Here is a 15,920-nt window from a genome sequence, read left to right as displayed (position 1 = left end):
TACATAAATAAAGTATGTCTCTCCCCGTATCCTTTCAAGTTCCTTTTTAAAGTAAATATTTTTCAAAGCCAACAACAAAAGAACCAAAAATAATAATGTCATTCAATAAAAATCCAACATTTCAACTATTAACAGACCATGCCTTGCAGTAGAAAAAGTGCATAAGAAACAGATATATTCAAGCTCAGTTTACTACACTCTGGTTTACTCTGCACATTGGTCTAAGCCAGATACCTGGCATCTTTTCTTAGATGCAAGTTCATCAATGTCTGGGGTCAGGCTCTGAGCTGAGGAAAGCCTCAGGACGGAGTGAAGGTGTTCATCAGTGAGTCGACTTCTGTGAGGTGTTTTGTTCACCTTCATCATAGAGAACAGTTGTTCACATAGATATGTGCTGCCGAACATTGAGAGCATCTGAGCAGCTTGGGTGCGTAATTGAGGCATTGTGTCTGGGAGGAAACATGGAAACCGCGCAGCACCAACAGAGTCATATTTTGATTTGAGCATGTCATTACATTGGAGTTCAATTAGATCCATTTGGAGGCTGGTTGGTGCGCTATCCACGTCGATCGCAAACGGTTTACTGAGCAGTTCAAATCTCCCTTTCTGAGCCTCAAAGTCGGCAAATCGCCGGGAAAACTCGCCGCTGAGTGCGTTGATTTTTTCAGCAAACTGTGCGCTAGGCAGCACAGCAGGAGAAATTTGCTCTGCCATGGTTTGGCAGCACGGAAAATGACCCAAGTTTCCTTGCAGCATCTGAGTCTTCCACAGACACAACTTAGTTTTAAAGGCCCTCACTGCTGCGTACATGTCTGTGATGATGTGGCCCCGTCCCTGAAGCTGCAGGTTAAGGACATCGAGGATGGCTCACAATGTCAGACAGAAATGCAAGCTCACACAAAAACTTTTTATCTCTCAGCTCTGTTGTGTCCTTCCCTTTGTTTTCCATAAACTGACAGATTTCCTCACATAGCTCAAAACATCTGTTCAGTACTTTTCCTCTGCTTAGCCATCTCACCTCTATGTGATAGGGCACATCTCTGTATTCCCAATCCAACTCCTCCAGAAAAGACTTGAACTGTCGGTGATTCAAACCTTTGGCTCTTATGAAGTTGACTACTAGCTTTATAGAGCTCATAACATGTTCCATTTGCAGAGCTTTGCCACAGAGTGCTTCCTGATATATGATACAGTGATAAACTGTAAGTTCACCTGCATCTTCCTCCTGCATCTTCTCCTGAATCCTGCCGACCAATCCACTCTTTTGACCACACACCGCGGGTGCACCATCTGTCGTCAGTCCCACAAGTTTATCCCAAGGCAGGCTCATTTCAGTTATACATTTGGATACCTCTTCAAAGATATCTTTTCCTGTGGTGGTGCCATGTATTGATTTTAATCCTAAAAGTTCCTCTGTGACGCACAGGCTCGAGTCTACTCCACGGATGAAGATTGACAGCTGGGCAGTATCAGACGTGTGGCTGCTCTCATCCACAGCAGGGGAGTATGCAATAAAATCTTTTCCCTTTTTTATTAGTTGTTCATGTAGATTAGTGGAAAGCACACACACGCGGTCAGCCACGGTGTTTCTGCTCAGGCTCACATTTAAAAATTCTTGCTTTTTATCTGGGCACACGATGTCGCAAACTTTGACCATGCACTTTTTGACAAACTCTCCTTCATTAAAGGGCCGGGCTGATTTTGCTATCTCTGCTGCCACAATAAAGCTGGCCTTTACAGCAGCTTCACTTTTTGATTTTGCTTTCATGAACATAGACTGCCGGCAAACCAGACTTCTTTCCATCTCCTCCACCTTCTGCAGCTTCTGTTTTACGTCCAGGTCCTTGTACTTTTTATAATGTTTTGTTTCATAGTGTCTTCTTATGTTATATTATTTCGTTACAGCCACGTTAACTCTGCACACAAGACAAACAGGTCTGTCCTTTATATTCGTGAAGAGATAATCTGCCTCCCACCTGTTTTGAAAGCTCCTGTTGTCCATCCTTCGTTTGGCCATTTTTGTTGTCAATGACTGTCAACAGAAAAAAGGAGCGCTTGCCGGTTTCAACTGTGCGCCAATATATGCTAGCAAAGCATTGTGGGATTTGTAGTATTAGCGGTACAGTACTGTATTTTCACAACCATAAGGCGCACTGTAATAAAAGGCGCAGTCTCAGTTACGGGTGCTATATCTGTATTTAAAACATACATAAGGCGCACCGTATTATTAGGCGCATGCTGAAACATACAGTAAAAAATGACAACGGAAGTAAAACAGTGAGTTTCGACACATTTATTGAACAAAATATTCATTCTTCTGCCACAAAACCATCAAAGTTTTCATCTTCTGTATCTGAATTAAACAGCTGCACTATTTCAATGTCCAACATCCTGAATTCCTCTTCTTAATCATCTGAATCGGACTCAACGACCGGTTCCGGTTCAGCGTTGATTTTGTGAAAGCTCTTACAATACATGAAGACGGTATCATAGCCCATGCGTCTACAATCCACCTGCATATGGTGGCATAATTTGCCTGCCGCTGCCTCAGAGGCAGGTTATCTTGTCGCGGCAGTAGGTGCGGAAGATGACCACCCTCTCCTGGCAATCCGCGGGCAGCCGCTGCGCAACAGTTGTCCTTGTGCGTATGGAGAGATGCCGCCGCCTCATAAAGCGAAAACACCAAGACGGACCTCCTTGGAAGTGCTCAATGTCCAATTCTTCAGCAATCGCTTTGGCCTTTGGTGACAGTAGAGACGCCCCTTCCAGTTGTTCGCTGTTGCACAACCAACTGTTCCACTCGGTCTTCCAGCTCGGGCCACCTTGCTTTGTTCTCGCAGAAACTCAGCTTCGTCTTCCTCACTTTCGTTCACTTTCTTGTTTTCTCCACTTTCTGACCATGGACTCATTTACATTAAAATGTCTTGCAGCTGCTCGATTGCCATTTTCAGCCACATATGCGATGACCTGTAGTTTAAAGTAAGCTTCATACGCGCATCGCTTGACCGGCGCCATTTTAGGGGATGCTTACACAGAGGTGTGCCACTAATCGAAGGGCGGAGCGTTTACCGTAGTGCACCGACCAAAGGCACACAGCAGATTTTGGAACTCAGTCCACACACAAGGCGCACCGTATTGTAAGGCGCACCATCAATTTTTGAGAAAATCTCAGTGTTTTAGGTGCGCCTTATAGTCGTGAAAATATGGTATATACCGCGGGCCAGCTCTAATGCACATTTGATATGATCTCGCGGGCCAATTGTAATTACACTGGCCTGAGTTTGACACATGTGCCCTAGAATAAGCTTTATTGATAGATAAAGATTTTTTTTTAATCTTCTAGTCTCAAATTTGGGCATGCCCGTCAATATACGTAATAGTATGCCTTGCTTAAAAAAAAATCATCCATTTGTTGAACAATAACAAGCATGTGCTGTCATACTCAAGCCTAAACTTATCAATAAAGGAATCAAAATTCCTAGGAATACATCATGAATTGTGTGTGCTGGTTTCAAATAGGAGAATATATACAAATTATATTGTGACGTAAATATTAATGGCATATGGTTGGATAAGTTATTCTTATGTAGCGTCTATGGCCGCTCTTACGCAGACAAAGGAACACGTACTCTTGGAGAGAAGATATGTCGCAAATCCCACATGAGGCTTATATTTGCCTATAAGCATGTGGCTCGGTTCAAAATGGATATAGCTGACGGAAGACTGCCTTTGTTTACATGCCATGAGCAGCCCTTTTTTTTTTTGCTGGTGCTCTTTAGCTTGGAAAATCACCTGGACATTATTAGATTTTTGAAGACGTATTAAGTGTCATCCAGGAGGTTTCTTCAGTTCTAAGCTAAATGGGAACCCCAGATTTTATGTACTGTTTTGGTTTACTGAATGCTAACAGTAGTGGTCATTTTAATTATTAAAGAGATGTCAATCAAATCAAATCAAATCAATCTTTATTTAAATAGCATCTGCAATCAAAATTGTTTCTAGGTGCTTTAAAGAATCCCAGGGCCTGACCCCCAACAAGCAACAGTGGCAAGTCCCCTTTAACAGGAAGAAACTTGGAGCAGGACCGGGCTCATGTAGGGGGACCCTCCTGCTGATAGCCGGCTGGGTTGAGAGAGAGGAGAAGGAGGAGGACCGGTAGTATGGTTTAGTTAGACTAGATAGATTATAGATAGATTAGGCAGAGATCATAGAGATACATTAACAGTACAAGCTGCTGGTATAAGAGTAGAGTGGGTCATCATGGTCGGAGGTCGGCAGGCCAGCATACAGCTATAAAGGTGGTGATACTTTTAGATGGATACAGAGAGAGGGAGGAGAGAAACTACCGTATACAAGAAATAACATGATCAATGATCTCCTCGGAGAGGAGAGGAGAGGAGCATATAAAAGCATATCTAAGATTTTAACCTAATAATTAGACGACCCTCTAAGTATGATAATTTGTCTGTCTAGGATAATAACTGGAACTACAGAATTAGTGGTAATAAGCTTTTTCAAAGAGGAAGGTTTTAAGTCTAATCTTAAAAGTAGAGATGGAGTCAGTACCTGGACAGAGAGCTGGTTCCACAGCAGGGGGGCCTGGCTAAATGCACGGCCCCCATTCTACCTTTAAAGACTCTGGGGACCACAAGTAAACCAGCATTCTGATAGCAGAGCGGTCTATTGGGCTGATAAGGTGTGACTTCCTCCTCCAGGTAGGATGGAGCTAGGCCTCTGAGGACCTTGTAGGTCAGAAGAAGAATTTTTAAAAATATTATAAATTTTTAATGGGCAGCCAATGAAGAGACACCAGTCCAGGAGTTATTTGATCTCTTTTGTCAATACCTGTCAGAACTCTCGCTGCAGCATTTTGGATCACCTGGAGGCTTCTTAAAGAGTTGTTTGGACACACTGATAAGAAAGAATTACAATAGTCCAGCATGGAAGTAACAAATGCATAAACTAACTTTTCAGCATCATGCCTTTATGTCTTTAACACAGGTCTGAAGCTTCACTAACTGCTCTGTCTCCTCTGGTTTCATGGATAGATATAGCTGAGTGTCATCAGTATAACAATGAAAATTTATTCAATGCTGCTGAATAATGTTCTAATGTTCTTCCTAAGGGAAGCATGTACAAGGTGAAGAGGATTGGTCCAAGTACAGAACCTTGTGGAACTCCATGTTAACCCTACTGTATGAAGAGGGAACGCCATGGACATGAGAAAACTGGTATCTATCTGATAAATACAATCTAAAGCAGTCGAGTGCTGTCCCTTTAATCCCAATCATATGTTCCAGTCTCTGTAACAGGATGCTGTGATCAACTGTATCAAAAGCAGCACTGAGGTCCAGCAGAACCAGCATAGAGACCAGTCCATGATCTGAAGCTATGAGAAGATCATTAGTAACTTTAATAAGTGCAGTTTCTGTGCTATGGTGAGCTCTAAAGCCTGACTGAAACATCTCAAACAGACTGTTTCTCTGCAGGTGCTCCAGTAACTGAGTCACCACCACATTCTCAAGAATTTTAGAGATAAAAGGAAGGTTGGATATAGGCCTTGTGAGGGTGAAGTTTTGATCACCCGCACTGTTCATTCACTAGACTCAGAGTAACCACGCAAACAACTGGAGTCCTTGCAAGGGAGAGCTGAGCAGCAGTTCAAGCTTCCTCTGTCAACTCCGCTCGTCTGCTGCTCACTCACCTCTTTTATTGGTGCAAACAGAATGTGTGTCCAAACAGGATCTCATAACTCATTGCCTTCTGACATCTTCTCCCATCTTAACAAACTTCTCTTATCTTGACAAACAGGATACATCTGGGTGCTGGGTCTGGTTGTAAGCAGCTTCAGCACTTTTGCAACACATTCTCATGTTCTTCTTTTCCTGTCAACATTCCTGAAACACTCAAAATCTACACATCACAGCATCTAAACGATAATACATATAACAACAATTCTTCTCACAGCCTATAATTTGCTATCACATCAGGATCCAGTTATGGTTTTTTAAGCAACAGTTTACCGTATTTTCACGACTATAAGGCATACCTAAAACACTGAGATTTTCTCAAAAATTGACGGTGCGCCTTATAATATGGAGCGCCTTGTGTGTGGACTGAGTTCCAAAATCTGCTGTGCGCCTTTGGTGGGTGCACTACGGTAAACGCTCCGCCAATCGATTAGTGGCACACCTACGTGTAAGGATCCCCTAAAATGGCGCCGGTCAAGCAAGACGCATATGAATGAGGCTTACTTTAAACTGCAGGCCATCGAATATGCGGCTGAAAATGGCAATCGAGCAATTTTAGTGTTTTCACTTTATGAGGAGGCGGCATCTCTCCATACGCGCAAGGACAACTGTTGCGCAGTGACTGCCCACAGATTACCAGGAGAGGGTGGCCATCTTCCGCACCTACTGCCTCGACAAGATAACCGTGCCCAGCCACATCACCAACATGGATGAGATCCCTCTGACTTTTAACATCCCTTTGACCCACAAAGTGGAGAAAAAGGGACCAGCACGGTGGCGATACGCACAACGGGGCACGAGAAGTCGTCGTTCACCGTGGTTCTTGGCTGCCACGGAAACGGACATAGCGCTGGATGACGGAAGGCGAACACTCCTTCACAAAGACTATGAGGCAGCGGCGGGCAAGTTATGCCACCATATGCGGGTGGATTGTAGACGCATGGGCTATGATACCGTCTTCATGTATTGTAAGAGCTTTCACAAAATCAACGCTGAACCGGAACCGGTCGTTGAGTCCGATTCAGATGATTAAGAAAAGGAATTCAGGATGTTGGACATTGAAATAGTGCAGCTGTTTAATTCAGATACAGAAGATGAAAACTTTGATGGTTTTGTGGCGGAAGAATGAATATTTTGTTCAATAAATGTGTCGAAACTCACTGTTTTACTTCCGTTAAACATTTTTCATTTTTTACTGTATGTTTCAGCATGCGCCTAATAATACGGTGCGCCTTATGTATGTTTTAAATACAGAAATAGCACCCATAACTGAGACTGCGCCTTTTAATACAGTGCGCCCTATGGTTGTGAAAATACGGTAATCACTGCCACCTTGTAGGACCAGGGTACATAACCTGTCACTACAGAACAATTGATCTGGTCCAAGATAGAGCTGCCTCACTCACTCTCACTCACTTTCTACCGCTTGTTCCTCCACTGAGGGTCGCGGGGGGACTGGAGCCTATCCCAGCTCAATGGGCGGAGGCAGGTTACACCCTGGACTGGACGCCAGTCAATCGCAGGGCTAACACATATAGACACACAACCATTCTCTCTCACACTCACACCTACGGGCAATTTTAGAGTTTCCAATTGGCCTAATCCCCAATCATGCATGTCTTTGGACTGTGGGAGGAAGCCGGAGTACCCGGAGAGAACCCATGCAGGCACAGGGAGAACATGCAAACTCCACACAGAAAGTAAAACATCCTTCAACAGGTATGTTGGGATGGGAAGTAAAAGACACGTGGTGGACTTGGATTTCTGAATTAGTGAAGACGCCTCAGAAAAATATGTAGGGTTGAAGGAGTTTAAGGGCTCGTTGGAGACCCTACATTTTCCGTTTAAAAGTTTTTTGCCTTGTTTTTATTTGGACTTTTCCCTCCTGTGGTCTTGTGGTGTTTTTTGCATGCCCCAGAGGTTTGTGATTCCTTCAGTGCTGTTACCCGCAAGTTTTTAATAAAGCCATTTATTAAAGCTGTCAGGAACTGATGTGTTTCGAGTGGATCCCACCACACACGTGCCAGTACAATCTGGCCAGGAATCGATCCAGCACACGGCCCCTCACTACTGGCTCACCTTCAGAGGATTGAGGTGGTTATACAGCAGCATGAGACTATGATGGCCATGGCCGCTGCAGAGGCCAGACAAGCAGCACAGACCCAATAACGCACACTTGCTGGGCTGGTATGACAGCTACAACAATTAACCACTGCATTGTGTCAAGCTGCTGCTGCTCCTGTTGCCACTGGTGATGATTCTGCCCCCGTTCATGCTCCAGCTTCTGTTCTTGTCCTGCCTGCAACTGCAGAGCCAGAACCTCGGGTAGGAACCCAGAAATGCAATGATGGGACCCGTGAGACCTTTCACCTTTTCCTCACCAACTGCTCACTCCTGTTTGCTCTGCAGCCCCGCACCTTCACCACAGAGAAAGCAAAGGTGGCATTTGTCATTAACCACCTGATCAGCAGAGCTTGGCTATGGGGAACAGCTGAGTGGGAGAGCTGTTCGTCCGCCTGTGCTCACTTGACCAGCTTGCTGCAGAGCTGCATATGCTACTGTGGTGTGGAGGAATCTGGTGGGCTCATAGGACTGAGGCATGGAGTACATAGTGTGGCAGATTATTCCATAGACTTTCATACCAGAGCCAACCAGAGCGGTTGGAATAGTTCCTTTCTTTTTGATGCTTTCCACCATGGTCTAGAGGACCCACATCGACCTCAGAAGCTATTTGCTATTTGCTGCAGGTCTCATCTGTCCTTCTTCTTCCCCTGCAGGGGCCGCAAGAATAACGGGACACTGAGACCCTGTATTGCCTACCGAGGTCTTAACAGCATTACCATCAAGAATCGGTACCCCCCCTCCTTTTGTCTGCTTTCAGATTGCTCCAGGAGTCCACTATTTTCACGAAAGTAGACCTATGCAACGCCTATCATCTTGTCCGCATTAGAGAGGGGGACGAATGGAAGACAGCCTTCAACACACCCACAGGACACAACAAGTACCTCTTCATGCCGTTTGGCCTCACCAATTCCCCAGCTGTCTTTCAAGCCTGAATTAAAGACATTTTATAGGACATGCTCAATAGATTTGTGTTTGTCTATCTGGATAGCATTCTGATCTTCTCGCTTTCTCGGCTTTGCCAATTTCTCCAGTTGTTTCATTCAGAACTATAGCACCGTTGCGGCTCCTCTTACTGCACCGACCTCCTCTATAGTGCCCTTTTGATGAACTCCTACAGCAGAGGAGGCTTTCCAGGCTCTAAAAACCCGATCCACGTCTGCACCCATCCTCTAGATGCCTGACCCTACACGTCAGTTTGTTGTGGAGGTGGATGCCTAGGATGTAGGGGTAGGGGATGTCTTGTCTCAGCGGTCTTCCACTGACCAGAAACTCCTCCCATGTGCTTTTTTTCTTTTTCGCCTATCCCTGGCAGAGAGGAATTACGACTGATTGGGATTTGCTGGCTGTTAAGTTAGCCCTCGAAGAGTTGCGGCACTGGTTGGAAGGGGCTAGGGAGCCTTTCCTCCTCTTAACTGACCACAAGAATTTGGAATACATCAGGTCCTCTCCTCTACCTGTCCTCCCCCTTCTCCTCTCTCTACCCAGCTGGCCATCAGCAGGAGGGCTATATGAGCCTGGTCCTGCTCAAGGTTTCTTCCTGTTAAAGAGGAGTTTTTCCTTGCCACTGTTGCTTGTTGGGGTGAGGTCCTGGGATTCTGTAAAGTGCCTAGAAACAATTTTGATTGTAACTTACAATAGTAACAATAAACTGTAACTTGTAATATAAGTAAAGATTGATCGATTTATTGAGGTCCACCAAGAGACTGAACTCCCATCGAGCCCGCTGGCCTTTATTCTTCACCTGGTTCAACTTCACCCTCTCCTACCACCCAGGATCCTGCAATACCAAACCTGATGCCTTGTCCCAGTAGTTTCAAAATGAGGAGACAAACACTGGGTCCAATTCCATCCTTCTGGAGTCATGCTGCATCGCCATGGTTACCTGGGAGATTGAAGAGAAGGTGAAGAGAGCCACTGAGGGTCACCCAGGTCCTAGTGCCTGTCCGCTGAACTGTCTGTTTGCCCCCCTCCCTTCCTGCCACGGTCAGAGGTGTTACAGTGGTTTCGATCTTTTAAACTTACCTGCCATCCTGGAACACTACGCACCCAACAGGCCATTTGCCATTGCTTCTGGTGGCCCACGTTGAGGGAAGACACCCGGGAGTTTATCAAGGCCTGCCCAGTCTGCAACCGGTGCAAGACCCCCCGCCAACTTCGTGCGGGATGCCTGCAATCTTTACCTATCTCACACTGCCCTTCCTTTCACATCTCTTTTGACTTTGTCGCAGGACTTCTCAGTCATATTGACCATTGTTAATCACTTTAGTAAGATGACCCATTTAGTTCCATTGCCCAAGCTCCCTTCCGCCAAGCACAGCTGATTCTGCTCCATGTAGTCCGTCTGCATGGTCTCCCTAACGATGTGGTGTCAATATTCTGGAGGGAATTTTTCAAGCTGTTGGGTGCCACCACCAGTCTGTCTTCCGGGTTTCAACCAAAAATGAACTACTGAATGGGCAAAGGGAGCCTGTGAAACAGGAGATGGAGACAGCCCTGCGATGTATGGTGAATGACAATCCCTCCTCCTGGTCAGAGAAGCTTCTGTGGGTTGAATATGCCCACAACTCCCTCATCTGCTTTGGGAACATAATGGATGTTTATTGTTTATTCTCATTATTTCTATCATTTGACATGTATCTTCTAATATGACAGTACCATCAGTATAATGTGACCAGTATAATCCACAAGCTAGAAGATGCAGTTAGGTAGAACACAGCAGAATGTAAATTAGTAGAAGAGAATGGAATGTAGAGGGCTGGAACAGGAGGGCCCAACGCTGGACTTAGGCAGAGAAGTTATGACCTGCAGATAACCATATATAGTAGTGTTCTTGGTGTGAAAAGCTCCCCAAAACTGGAATATTGCCAAATAAGGTAACCAAAGTGGAAGGAGACAACGCTCCTGATTGTATATTGTCTTCCATACATTCTTGTATCTCGCTTTTCGTCTGCAACCCTCAGTGTGTGGTTGTCTGTCCGAGGGCCCCAGCTGAGTCCTTAGTTCTCAATTCACTGACCCTTGGATTTGTTTTATTCCATGCTGAACACCTAAGAATATTTTGTCTCATGATGACACTGCTCAGCCACTGGTTTTTCACCATTTCAGTGCCGTTATGGGTACCAACCCCTGCTGTTTCCTGCCCTTGAAAAGGTGGTCACTTGTCTTTCCGCTGTTGCCTTCATTCACCTCTGTAGTCGCAAATGGTACCAAGCACGGGCGTCTCTTCTTCGTGCTGCTGACCGTTATTGTGTCGCCACCAATCAACACCGACCTCAAGCAATGGTCTTCAAAGTTGGTCAGAAGGTCTGGCTCTAATCATGTACATTTTTTTTCTGTTTTTAGTATACTGGAAGTACAAGTCCTTTGCGTTCATATTTAAGAATAATTGTGTTGTGTTAAAAAGAAAAAATAAACAAACAAAAAAGAATAAATCTTCCAGCAACCAATGCCAGTGGTGTATTGTCCTTATTTTCTGATTGGCTGAATTATAGGGACAGCAGATTCCCTGTTCTGTTATCTGAGGCTACAGATATTGAGAAACAGACATGAAAGAAAAAATAATTCTGACTACAGAGCATATCATCCCTAGTGAAATAAGTCACCTTTAATGAGAAAGCAATGATATTTTGCTACTTTTCTAGGGCATTGTACATGCTTATTTTTTGCAGTATATCTCTACTTGGTTGTAGGCATTCACTGATGCTTGATGTAATATTATAGACTTGAAGAACAGCAAAAATTCAGACTATAAGACAACTGGGCCTTTGTAAAAACAAGACAAATTGTCTATAATAACAATGAGGCTGCTCAGACCAAAGACTACTGAATCAAACACAAGAATATGAAATATTACATACATTATGTGGCAGTGCTTAAATACAATGCAAATGGTATGCTACATTTAGTGTACAGTATATATTCCAAACATAGCACTTGAAGTTCTATTTTACACATTTAAAGGGGACATATTATGCTCATTTTTATGCAAGTTAACATGGTTCCTTGTTGTCTAAATTAAGTGTTAATAATGTGCTTTGTTCAAAAAAGCCAAAGAATTAAGCACAGATGGACACTAAATGCATCAAGGCTGTAATGCCCTGCTCTGAAAGACCAGACTGACTGTCTTTCCCTCTAAATCCTACTGAGCTACTGTTAGCACCACACAGACAGGTTTTGCACCATCCAAGACTTGAGGGCAGTGTAGGTACAAAATGTGTCCAGCTGCCAGAATTATTTTAGAGGGCTTTGCCTTATGATGACCAAGCATATCATGATTGGTTGTGATTATTATTGATTATTATTATATCATGATTATTATTGGCTGTCTATTTACATGGCCAGGATAAAAACATGAGAAACAGGAAGAACTGTGTGAAAGTATGGCGAAAATTAAAGTGATGAAGGACTTCTACAAGGTGAGACAGGAGCGGACAGTGGGCTTCAGTGCCCCATCCCCATCTTAATTTGACAACTAAACAAGATCTTCAGTGGGACAGTGATTTTTAATCAGTAATATATCATATCTCAACAACATATTCAGCAGTATGATGAGTACAGGAGGTTAACTGATGTTAAGTTGGGACATTTTATACTTTTAATCGATTTGTCCTTATTGATATTTGGCATTGTATGATTACAAATAATGAATGTTCAATTGCACATCATAAATGGTTATAGATCTTCATTTTCAGTTCATATTGTTTGCTACACTCATTATGCTACACATATTTTTCTTAGGTGATAACTGTAAGAGTTAAGAACTATTGTTGATAGTTGTTGATTTTGTTGATATATTATTCCTTAACCTTATATTATATTCCCTTATATGTTACATGTTTTGCACCATGGTACCAAAAATACCATCTATGTTAACATACTTTGGACAATAAACCTGATTCTAAGAAAACATTGGTTTTATCCCTGCAAATTCACAATCAAAAAATTAAAACCAGACACGAATATATTAAATTTGAAAAATCTTGTGTAAAGATGTGTCACTCTAACTGTATCAAAAATCCATTACTGAATGGTTACCCACTTATCTCCAAAAGATACATTTTCAGATGATAATATCTCGACATAAGATATCTGTTGTAATGGTTTGTCCTACATAGCATTTGTTGCGATGTCATCGCAATGCAAATTGCTGGGCACATTTGGTACCTACTTCAGTGTCATGTGACCACAGTTTTAAAGATGTACATGACACGGTCCAGGCAGTTGCATGCAGTTAAAGCAAGAATGAGAAAATGGTGCCATAGGCAGATCCATGCACAGATAGCTGTGGTTGTGTGGAAAGAGATACCCAGCATCAGGGTGAAATTATACCAATCACCCAAACTGTTACTTAATAGTCCCGTGGAAATTCAAATGGAGCTTTTAAGACACATTATCTTACTCCAACAGCTTTTAAAACGTTGGATTACTTTTCAAAACTGACATTTATGAGGTGGAGAGGCACACTGAATATACAAAAATATGTACATAAGCAAAAAAGTGAGGTTTCCTTAATATGTCCCCTTTAAAATCAAATTTTAAACCTTTAAAAGAAAAAAACTGTGAGCTTAAAATGATAATTCAGTTTTAGGAATGCTTTAGGATATTAATATTGACTTTGGGTTTTATTGTAGAAAACAGTGCTCATCCCTTTCTGTGTTTAAAGCAAGTAAGCACACAGTATACAGGAAATTCTTTTACAACATTTCACCCCAAAACAAAACTTGTACACGTCTGAACACAGATTTTTGAAGCCAAAATGTAACGCTGGTACTAAACTGTGCAATAGAAAAGCCTCAAAATATACAACATTAAGAAGTAATATTGTAATGTTTTATATCCGATCACTTAATGTGATTCTGCGTAGCATATAGGCAATGAGATCACATTTCAACAAACTGTTGTCTGGTTCGCAATGCAACGCCTCAAATTTAGATCCAAATGAGTGGAAAAGCAACATTGATTATTTCTATTTACAGCCAGTCACTTTTGATTTGATTATAAAGTATCTGGTTAGCAAACAGCACACACAACATATCTCTCATATAAAGATTAGTCAAAAAAACAGAATACAAGTGAGCAAAAGGAAAAATACACCAGATATTCTGGTTGTCATGTCGTTCAAATGGGCCTGGAGGCTATATGACCAGGCATCTTTGTTAACTTTAAATAGACAGTGAACAACTGCAGATCACCTTGACCAGAATGATTTACTTATGATACAATAAGAGGGAGTAAATTTGCAGAAGCGACAAGACAAAATTACATATTTTGGCGGGTCTGCGTAGGGTCTGCAATTCCTTTTTGAGTAGTTACAATTTTTGGAAGGTGTGTATTGCATCTCTGCAGCAGTTGTAGAGGGCCCGCAGACTTGACTACACAAAGGATAAACTAGGCTTCAGTCTAACCCCCGACTCATCAGGAAGTTCTTAGTGATATTTGTTAGTGTTTGCTTGAATTATATAATCTTTAGATGAGAAAGTGGTACAGACCTGGGGCCTTATGTACAAAGAGTTGTGTGGATTTCATACTAAAACCATGCGAATGCTCAAATCCAGGAAAGTGCATATTTGCTTTGTACATTCGAATCAACGTGGAACTGAGTGTACGTTTTTGAGTACCAGTCTCCTCCCTCACCACACCCTAAAAAAATATGCAAATTAGTATATAAACAGGGTGGGATTCCCCTCTTTGCACGATCAGAAACAAGCCATGAGTCACAAAGGTAGGCAGAGGAATGTAATAGATTTGCGAGTTGGAGACACTCGTCATGACGCCGAGGCACGAAAAATACATTTTTGGCACATTGTCCACTGGTATTAATAATGAATGGAAGATTAGTTATATTCTGTACAAAATGCAATCAGTTGCCATTTTGGAACATTACACAGATAAAAGAATTGTTGTAGCGTCTGTAGCATAATAAGCAACCCACACCACTGACGAGTGTACACCGAATATAATGATGCTGAACTCTGCATCATTATATTTAGGGGCGAAGATGCTCAATGTCTGTCAGGGGGAGTAATTTTAGGACAGATAAATTATTTACTTACTAAGAAGCCACCCATCCTTCATGCAAGCTTGTATGCTGAGTATGTTGGTCAGAATGAATTAATTGTGTGTTGATCCAGGACACCTCGCATCAATATTAATTATTTGCATTTACGCATCACAGATGATCATATACATTGACCGGATGAAAATGCTTCCTATATACATAAATTCATCATCTGATGGTGCCTGTATAGAAATGTGTGTTCAGCTGATAGCTCCGATTTCATTTAGAAAACTGGCTACAATTTACACTTTTATCTTGGCCTGTTCGACTGTAATGTATATGGGAATTTGATATAGGTTACTAATATTTGGATAACTCAGAGCAAGGCAAGTATTCAACAATGATTTCTCCTCATAAAACTTGATACCTCTAATTGCCATCCACCCCAATGCACAGTACTACCAAGAGTGACTGATTTACAGAAGTGCTGAACACCATTTAAATAGCTGCTGAGGGGGCTTGACAATTGTTTTGAATGATAAAGTGGAAAGGTGCTAAAATGTAAAGGCACGAAAAACACACTCACGTTAATCAAATAAGTAAAAGTGAGGCAATGAGCTTAATTTTAAACTGTTACAGAGGACATGACACGAGAAGCTAGATGCTTCTCTGAGATCTTTGTAATATCTGTGGCAGCAACAGTGATACCCTCACAAGAGTGAATAGTCGGTGGAAGCCTCATGTGGCCTGGAGTCATTCGGAGGGCAGTTGTTGTGAAGGTGGTAGAACAGGTGGAGGTGGCAGCTTCTAAAGTTAATAGTTTTTCCTCTGGAAGTTTTAATTTGGAATCTGCAGGCTTGTCGTAATTCATCTTGAGGATGTGCTGTTGGAGATGTCTGATCCAGTCCTCTTGCACAGACAGTGGACCATGAAACTCCACTTCACAGAAACTGATACAAGTACAAAACAAATTAAAGCTGGAATATTTTCAAGCAGCACTGAAGAACCAAAACTCTTCAAAACTTCTTCTTATTTCTTATTTATTTGTT

General features: G+C 42.5%; 1 protein-coding gene and 1 pseudogene across 15 annotated transcripts in view; both read right to left on the bottom strand.

Annotated features, from left to right (window-relative positions):
* Nucleotides 1-119: 119 nt before the first annotated feature.
* LOC115250726 (general transcription factor II-I repeat domain-containing protein 2-like) lies at nt 120-2,148 on the bottom strand (annotated as a pseudogene).
* Nucleotides 2,149-11,451: 9,303 nt separating this feature from the next.
* Nucleotides 11,452-15,920, bottom strand: part of wizb (WIZ zinc finger b) — a 44,900-nt gene continuing 40,431 nt past the window's right edge. For all 15 annotated transcript variants that reach the window (XM_029839872.1, XM_029839881.1, XM_029839871.1 and 12 more), the window contains one exon: nt 11,452-15,821. In XM_029839872.1, coding sequence (XP_029695732.1) covers nt 15,497-15,821 — 325 coding nt within the window. In that variant the 3' untranslated portion in view covers nt 11,452-15,496. The remainder of the gene's footprint in view (nt 15,822-15,920) is intronic.

This window comes from Takifugu rubripes, chromosome 8 (assembly GCF_901000725.2).
Source record: "Takifugu rubripes chromosome 8, fTakRub1.2, whole genome shotgun sequence".
Classification (NCBI taxonomy): domain Eukaryota; kingdom Metazoa; phylum Chordata; class Actinopteri; order Tetraodontiformes; family Tetraodontidae; genus Takifugu; species Takifugu rubripes.
This window is presented reverse-complemented; position numbering and strand designations above follow the sequence as displayed.